Here is a 9,256-nt window from a genome sequence, read left to right on the forward strand (position 1 = left end):
TTTAAAATCTATCTAAAAATTTGCTCACACTTTAAAGGGCGCAATGCTCTCTCTTGTGATTGATCCTCAAGAGAGATTGTATTTATATGGATTACGCAAATGTCTATTAAATATAAGAAGTCATTCATTTTAAACAACTGTCACAAACACAACGTAACACTCAGGATACTAAAACCCATTCCAAAACTCTAATCCGTATTGGATTTTAAACAAACACGCTGTGCATGCGGCACTAGGAATAAGTAGACGAAATGGAGCAATGCAATTTTTTTATGAAAATAAGGGACGAAACGAGCAGCACGTTCAGCTGGTAATTAATACGCCCTGCCAATTACAATGCAGTGCCGCTCAGGATTCTTGAAAAACCCAAAAATTCTGAGTGGCACTAGGTACAATTGCGCTCGTCGCCTTGAGACGTAAGATGTTAACGGCTCCTTACAGACCGAAACACAGTAATGTTTACACATTACTGCTTCACAGCAGAAATAGGCGCCGTTGTGGTACCCATTATCTAGCCGACATCCTGTGCCTCCCACTGATTAGATTAAACAAACCTCACTCAATCCAAAGGCCTAGCCCTAGAAATTGCAGAGCGTGTAATTTCTGTAATAGGACAGATGAAACCCACTTACACATCTTCTCTCAATGTGGTCGTTTAATGCGTAAACGTAGCATATCTTTGGGAAGTCCAATTCTTCAACCACTTGTGATACGTCAGCTCACAGCAAGAGCTATAATAAGATTCATTAAAAGAATCAATGTTAGCAGTGAACTATAGTTAATACGTAAGTATCCATCCCTGTTCTGTGGTTTTAGTTAACAGTAGCTATCACAATAGATCACATTGGTCGCAGTTAAACAGAGCTGTACTGAACTGTTCTAAAGCCGCTTTATAAACAATAACTTTACTAAAATTCCGGCAATGAAAAGGCTTCGAATAGAACACAAAAAAATTGCTTTTATAAGGGAATCCTCCCAAGAGTCAAACATGTTTAACAAGTGCCATTCCAGCATTCATGGTTGACTTTCCCCTAGCAACACCAATTTGCTTTCGGATGTAGTTGATTCAAATTCAAATATTTATATTCAAAATAGGATATGATATCACTTATTGAAAAATGAAAATGAAAAATGAATAAATATTTATTTCTGTAACAAAAATGGTACAAACATAATAGTGGATGTGACCTTCTATTTAGTGAGAAATACCTGTACCAGAAGGCCACGCTCTTCCATATCAATTAAAATTAACAGTACCAAAAACTAGGGATCACAAATTAGGTCTAAAAATATAAAAAAAATGTTATACAAACAGGATGTCTGAGTGTGTGTGTGTGTGTGTGTGTGTGTGTGTGTGTATATGTGTATGTATGTGAGTATGTGTGTGTATGAGCATGTGTGCATGTGTGTGGTGTATTTCATTGTTACTTTTCGTAAAACACGACTTATTATACTATCAAGAAGGTATAACTAAAATTTACTCCGTGTAGTTAAATAGCTCTTCCATTTCCTCATAATTCATGGATTTCAACCAAGTAGTTAAACTTCGTCTACATTCCATTTTGTTACGCGTATAGATCTTGAGTTTTTCATTAATAAGGTTATAAACATGTTCTGATTGTTTCATAAACTGTCGCATTGCAAAAGTGGTCTTTACACTAGTTGGCTTAATAATAACATGTTTTGTTCTTTTCAAAAGGTAAGAAGGATCAGGGATTAAATTTTTGTGTCTTTTAAGAGTAAAATGAAGGACATAAAGTTTTCTAACGGATAGTACGTCGCAGTCTTTATATAATTGTTCAGTCCAATAGAGTCTTGGCTTAAGAAATGTCACTTTTAAAAGGGCTCTCTGAGATCTTTCCACAGTTAAGAATTTAGTTTTTGTGGCACCACCCCAGACAGGAATGCAGTAAATTAAAATTGACTGTGCCAGAGAAGTATATTTTAAACTAAGCAAAGGCTTAGAAGCAACATGCCTTAGTTTTTTAAATATCCAGGTAAGATTCCTAATTCTAGTAATGTATGAGTAATGGATGACTAATTGATTCTAAATGAAGGTGCCAAGATAGATGTTGGTCTACATATATGCCAAGATATTTTATGGAAAAAGTTTTATCAATAGTGGGGCAGGAGCAAAATTCGTCAAGGGTACAATAGTACTTATGTATGTATATTTTAGAGTCTGTAGGTTCGTTTTTTGTGTATTTAAGGTGAGTAAGTTGTGGGTTAACCAGAGATCAACCAGTGTAAGTCCCTTGTGAGTGGCACTACGAATTGATTCCCATGTTTTCCCCGAAAACACAATGGCGGTATCATCAGCATACGCAAATAATTTAGCATTTCCGATTTTTATTTTAAGTAAGTCGTTAATATAAATAAGGAAAAGTGTTGGGCCCAGAACACTTCCTTGGGGAACTCCAAAACTAATGTTAGAGTACTTACTTGTATACTGACCCACTTTAGTACGCTGTTTTCTGTTTGATAGGTAGTCTTTAAAAAGTGCAAGAGGTGAACCTCTTATACCTATATGTTCAAGGATAGCGACAGAGACTGTGTCAAAAGCCTTTTTTAGATCAAGGAATACGGTGAGGCATTTATTCCCTTTATCTAGCTGCTCAACTAATAATGTACTCAAGGCTGTTATTGCATCTTCAGTAGATTTATTTTGTCTAAAACCGAATTGATAATCTGATAAAATATTGTATTTATTAAGATAAAGGATAAGTCTTTTATTAATTATCTTCTCTAAGATTTTTGTAAATGGCGTTAGAACTGATATTAGTCATAATTAGCAATATCATATCTATCCCCACTTTTGTGCACCGGAGTAACAATAGCTTCTTTCAAGGCATTGGGAAAAACACCTTTGCTGAAGCAGAGGTTTATAAAATGAGTAATTATAGGCACTAGTTCGTTTTTCGCCAGTTTGATAAAGCTGGTGGGAATTCCGTCACAGCCATAAGCACTAGAAACCTTTAAGTTGATGAGGGTGGACTCAACCTCCACGACATCTGTGTCAATTAAGACAAAAGAGTTTGTTGGACTAGCATCAATGTTTGTATATTGTTTCCTTAACGACATGGGGGCACATGGTATAGTAATTCGATTGGCTAAGTCACTTCCAATAGTAGCAAAATAATCGTTTAAATAATTTATTGATTCAATAGGTGTTTTTTTAACGTTAAGTAGTTGCGAATTGTCAGATCTCAGGTTTTTCGAATAGGTAATGTTGTTAATAGAATTCCATAATTTTTTTGAGTTCTTAGCAGATGTTTGTAATAAGTATCTCTCATGTATTCTTTTAATTCTTTTTATTAGGTTATTACAATAGTTACGGTACCGTCTGTATGTGATTTTTAACACATCATCAGGATCAGACCGTAATCTTATTTGCAGTTTGTTTCTATTTCGGATACAGCGTAATAAGCCCGGTGTCATCCATGGTTTGATGGTTCGTTTTGTTTTAGGGATCGGTAAAGATTTGGAGTTTTCATGCAAAGCTTCTGTAACCACTTTGGTGAGGAGATCAATCAACAGGTTTGGATCATCACATAATAACAATTGTGGCAGATTCTTTTCATTAAGACTTGAGAGAGCTTTATTAAAATCAATTTTAATTACTTGCTTAGGAGCGTTATTAGTACTTTTTATATTTGATAAGAGTAAAGCAATCATGGTATGGTCCGTTATTGTGGTATTTAAAATGGCTATTTGAGCACGACAGGTATTTTTATTTAATTTCATCATAATGTGGTCCAAACAGCTATCAATCCTAGTTGGTAAATTATGTCCAGGCATGATACCAAAAGTTGCCAACATATTAAGATAAAAGTGTCTATTATTTCGTTAAAAGCTGGTTCATTATCTTTGACTATAAGGTTAATGTTTATATCTCCTTTTATCCAGTTACAGTTATCGTTTTGTAGTTTTCTAAGGTTTCTAAATGTGTACATAATGAATTTATAAATGAAGTAGCGTCGTTGTTTGACGGTGACCTGTAAATACCGAGGACAACAAGTTCTCCTATTTCAATCTGAATACATGATGCATCACGTAGCTTGATTTCTTTAGCCTTTGCCTTGAGTGAATTTTTAATGTAAGCTACCACCCCATCATTCTGGTTAAGAAGATGATTGGTGTGAAACGAGGAGTAGTCGTCAATGTATGGGATTGGCTTATTGATTTGAATTTTACATTCTGTTAGAATAATCAAGTCTGGTTTAACGTTACCTGAGACTAGATTCAATTTCAAGTCATCAATTTTACTGTAGATACTGACGATGTTTTGGACAACAATCATTATATTATTGTATTCGATCTGAAAGTGATTCGTTAGTTTTTCTATGTCACATTTAACCACAGATGCAATTTCCATCTTATCCAATTCAGTTATGGTGGTGAGATCAATCATTATAATATGCTTGATATACTGCAGTTGAAAACAAAGACAACTTTTGAATTTTGCTTTTAACGAAGTTATGCTGTTGTAAATAGTAGATAATCGAGAATAAGTGTAGCATGATTGCATGGGAAGAATAAGTGTGTAATACCGGAAGTGCGAGTGTATACTGATTAAGTGTATTGTGAGTATGTTTGTGTATTCGTAAGTAAATGTGTAAATTTCTTACATTTAAATATCTTATAGTTAAATCAAAAAATACAAATTTTAGGAATATTACAGTTACAAAAATTAACAATTGGAAAGAATAGAGTAAGAAACATTTGACAAAAATATCTAGTCATTGGGCGTTCATAAGTTTATTGCATTGAGCTTCTGACTTTATAGTAATGACTGGAGAGGTTTCATCTCTCCTGACATAAATTTTTCCATAAGCAGTCCAGCAAAACTTGAACTGTTCATTCTTCACAAGATCTCGGGCCAAGAAATACAAGCGAGCTCCTTTAGCGGTTAAGTTTTCAGAGATAAAAATAGGTACATCTTCATCCTTTCAGAAGCCTAAATGTTTACCTGTGAGTTTGGATTTATGTCTAATATTGAATGCTTTACACATTTTCATCAGATCACTTTTTACTACAGTGGATGTCATTTCAACAATAATTGGAGAATTTTTTGGGCCAGTTGGCTTTCCGCGTACTCTATATATGTCTTTTATATCTTTTTTATTTATTTCGTATCCCACAGTATCGGAAAGGCGCACAATCATTTCAATTAAATTCTCTTTTGATTCATTGTTATATTTTGGCACGTTTTTCAGCTCAAAGTTTTGTTTGCGATTTGATATTTGCAAGTCTTCAAGTTTATTTTCGAGCAGGGTTATATACTCCCTATCCTCGACATGCTTTAATTCCAAAGAATCAATTTTCTCCTTCAACTGCTTATTTTGCTCAGTGAGAAGACAGATGGAATCAATGACGTCACGATGAGACTCTTGTAGCTCTTTTAGACTCGATACCATTTGGCTAATTTTTTTATCAGATTTAGCAAATAGCGATGCCATCGATTTCATCATTTCGTCTTTGAAAGAAGTAAAATCACCCATAGCAATAAAATCATTTTCCTTTCTCCTTTTTGTACGCGTAATAACATAATTTGTCGGAGTCACGGACAGTTCAGGTTCAGAGGAGGATTTTTCCATGGAAATATTCATCTCACTTATTATATTATATTACTAAGTATAAAATTTTGTTACTGTGGTTGTGTTGTTTTTACTGGTGTTCTTTAATCGCTTGGACTCAAAAGTAGGGCGAAGCGTACCGTAAGTATAATATAATTATTATTATGCACACTTAAAAAGCCAAAAAACAAAAAAAAATATTGCTATTTGAATCCTGAGATTCTTATTACATGTCTTGTGACTTGTGACTTATTGCATGTCAATAACTCCCACTGACGCAAGAAATCCAGCGGGCTTTTTTTTCATAAAATTATTATTATGAGCCCCATATTCCTCAGTCCCTGTGTTCAACATGCGTCGTGCAGTTCACAACAGCGGTCGACTCTCCGCCAGTTCAACCACAATACTGTTGTCCCTCAATCGCACTCGCTGCACCAGTGACGTGCCTCTCTTTCACATTATTACATAGAAACAGTCAACAATTACATACTGAAAGTATTGTTGTACTGGACATTAAGAGCGCTGGACGATCTTTGATTATAGTCCGTCCACAGGCTGCAGGCGTAGGATGAGGTGCAGGAGGACGTATTAAATATTAGTAGATGTATTTTTTAAATAAAAAAAGAACAAAAACATAAAAACCATAAATGAAAAAAGACATTTCCTTATGGACATGTGAATACATAGAGTTACCACTTTTATATAAACGTCCTTGAACCACATAAAACCAATATTATTTACACAAGAATGTCATGAACAGTGAATACAGCAGAATTCATCACGGCTTCACTTCGTAATCAATTAAAGTACACGTGTGAACTGAGTCTCGTTGTATTTCGGTCATCGTCTACTGAAACACAGAGTGTTACGTGTGTGTGTAGTTAATACGTAACAGACTCACTCGTAGGTATCTTTTACTTACAATAAACTAGCGTACGAGAGAGAAGAACACCTCTAACGGAGATACAGCTATATATATATATAGAACAGGCGTTTTATATTTTGAATATTAAACCACTAACTAACACACACATTAACAAATTAAAATATATCACGCGTCATCGGGCTGTCATCGGCATCAATTGCCCACAATACTGAAAATATCTTTGAAGTAACGCATAGTAATAAAAACTTACGTAACGACTAAAAGGCATCTATGTTATCTAAATTGTTATTTACAGTTCATTTTAAATGTAAATTACAACATACCATTACCAAGTGTTCGGTAACATATATTATACTCTGAACGGTATTAAACATAAAACATGTGTGTGGAGTGATCTTCCTTGTGCGCTGTTCCCAGGTTGCCTTTCTAAAAGGTCGGCAACGCTCCTGTTATTCCTAGAAAATGGAAAAAGAATGTCGGCGGCGGTGATCACCTAACATCATGTGAACCGTACGCCCTTTTGTCCTCCATAAAAAAGCCTAAAAATCATTGCTGCTATCTGGATGTGTGGCAATTTGCAAATGCGGCATTCTCTCACGTGTGGAATACGCTGCAAATACCTTGCTTTCTATTATTTTTTAAAACGAACAAATACTGGAAGGGTTCTCAAGAAGCACAGGATGCCGGCCGGCGGAGGCTGTTCTGCCGTGAAGGAGAACCGTCCGAGGGTTATTGTGTTTCGTGATTCATTCGTGAAATTCCAGGACTAGTGAGACTTAACATCTTGCGTCCCAAAGTGGTGAGGGCAATTGTGATGCCGCTCAGAAATTTGGGATGGATCAGGAATCATTGCCTACTATTGGCAATTCCAGAGAATGTTTTAGGGGTCCCATGTTTATCGTTTGAAGATGATATGTTGGTATATTTAATATTTTTGTAATTATAACAGGAATGTGACAGCGTTTTCTTTACCAACAAGATTCAGGTTCGATTGACGGATGAAATAACATCTGGCTTCAAAATAACCTCAGTGATCAGATTTTAAAAGAGTAACGGCCTCTTTTAAAATCTGTGTAGTGACAGATAGAGTTATGACTCCCTCAGACAACGTGTATGTTTCAGCTGACTGGTGGTCTCTCGTGCTGTACCTGATCGGCAAATGGAGCGTGACATTGACCTACAGCTCCGTCTATATCTACGTCTCCGAGGTGTTCCCCACCAACATGCGCCAGATGCTGCTCAGCGTGTGCTCCACATCCGGAAGAATTGGATCTCTTATAGCGCCTCTCACTCCCTTACTGGTAAGACTCACACGACGATTCGGTAATAATGTGTTCTAAAGCCATCGGAAATGAGTTAAAAATGAAACGAAAACGTATTTCTAAATGACTGCTTAATATTATATAGTAATGAAATGCTAAGGATTAATATCGTTTTTGTGTAAGCAGCTTTTACATTACCGCTTTATAATTGCCTATTTTTAAAGTACTTAAATGGATAAGGTATGTCTACCATTGTGGACTTTTCTCTAGACGTATATAAGATACACAATTCCATCATACATCTATTTTGTTATATTTCAAAGGGTTTTCGTTGAAAGCATATTTTTTCCGACAGCTCCAACAAACATCGTTAATGTATACAAATTTGTATAAAAAACTTAACAAATTATATTCTAAAACCTTCCTCGAGAACCATGCTATCCATTGGTGAAAGCAGCAAGAAAATCGGTCAAGTAGTTTTTGAGTTTATCGCGAACAGACAGACAGACATGTCTGTCTGTCTGTCTGTCCGACGAAGGACTTTGTTTTATGATAATATGTAGTGACCGCGACCCGACATGTATTATGGTCAAATTTTGAGGTCAGGGCGACCACTGGTGTATTAATATTTCACCACCAACACTAACTGTCACGTCAGACAGGACAGAGAAAAACAAATATCTTAAAACCTAACAAAATACTTATTAACTTGACTAAGTAATTAGGCGTCCCGCATATCTATTGTATTAGCAATTTAAATATAAAACGAGGCATGGCTCTTCAATGGGTACAAAGTATCGCAGTGTTAAAGTTTGTTTTGAACATTGATATCCGGTTGGAGAGATAACATTAATATTTGAACTCTGATCTGATCGTGTTACGGTGTCCACCTGTCTGTGTCTGTATTTCAATTAAGAATACTTTTTATTACCAAACAAAAAAGGTTATAAACAATATGTCCTAACTTGTGGTATATTAGGTGGAATGGAATTTCAAAGTTAAAAATAAATAAAATAAATACGCTCTTTTGTATACTTTATCTCAAGTAGTTTAACTTATTTTGAGAAAAATACAATCTTCGAATGTTTTGTAGTACAAATATGATGACCGATCTATCGTTTGAGCCGAAATGACAAACATGAAAATTGGCCAAAAATATTTGTTAACTACGTAAGTTAGTAATTGTCCTCAGCAGTCTCAGTAAAATAATCATGAAGGTTGGTCATTCAAATCGGAATGTCTATATATTTGAAAGAAAAGGCGCACACAAAATTTTTAATTAATTTTCTCAAATAATTTCATCTCTTCTCTTTTTGTTTGTCTGTCTGTCTTATTTATGTTCACCTGTTTTGTGGCATCACCTTCATAATATACACACCGAGCAGAATTCGGTCACCAGGTACTTACATAATACATATTATAAAAGGACTCCCCTTTTATCTCGATCGCAATAAATTCAAAATAACTTGATTGATTTCAAAACGTTTTTCACTAGCAAAGAGATTGATGAGAAGGTTTATAAGTTTTTTAAT

At 35.1% G+C, this 9,256-nt stretch overlaps 1 protein-coding gene across 1 annotated transcript in view; it reads left to right on the plus strand.

Annotated features, from left to right (window-relative positions):
• LOC126968805 (organic cation transporter protein-like) overlaps positions 1-9,256 on the plus strand; it is a 55,896-nt gene that overhangs the window by 40,665 nt on the left and 5,975 nt on the right. The window contains exon 6 of the mRNA XM_050813919.1: positions 7,585-7,763. Within this exon, the coding sequence (XP_050669876.1) occupies positions 7,585-7,763 (179 nt within the window). The remainder of the gene's footprint in view (positions 1-7,584; positions 7,764-9,256) is intronic.

The sequence above is a fragment of the Leptidea sinapis genome, chromosome 16 (genome assembly GCF_905404315.1).
Source record: "Leptidea sinapis chromosome 16, ilLepSina1.1, whole genome shotgun sequence".
In the NCBI taxonomy this organism is placed as follows: Eukaryota; Metazoa; Arthropoda; class Insecta; order Lepidoptera; family Pieridae; genus Leptidea; species Leptidea sinapis.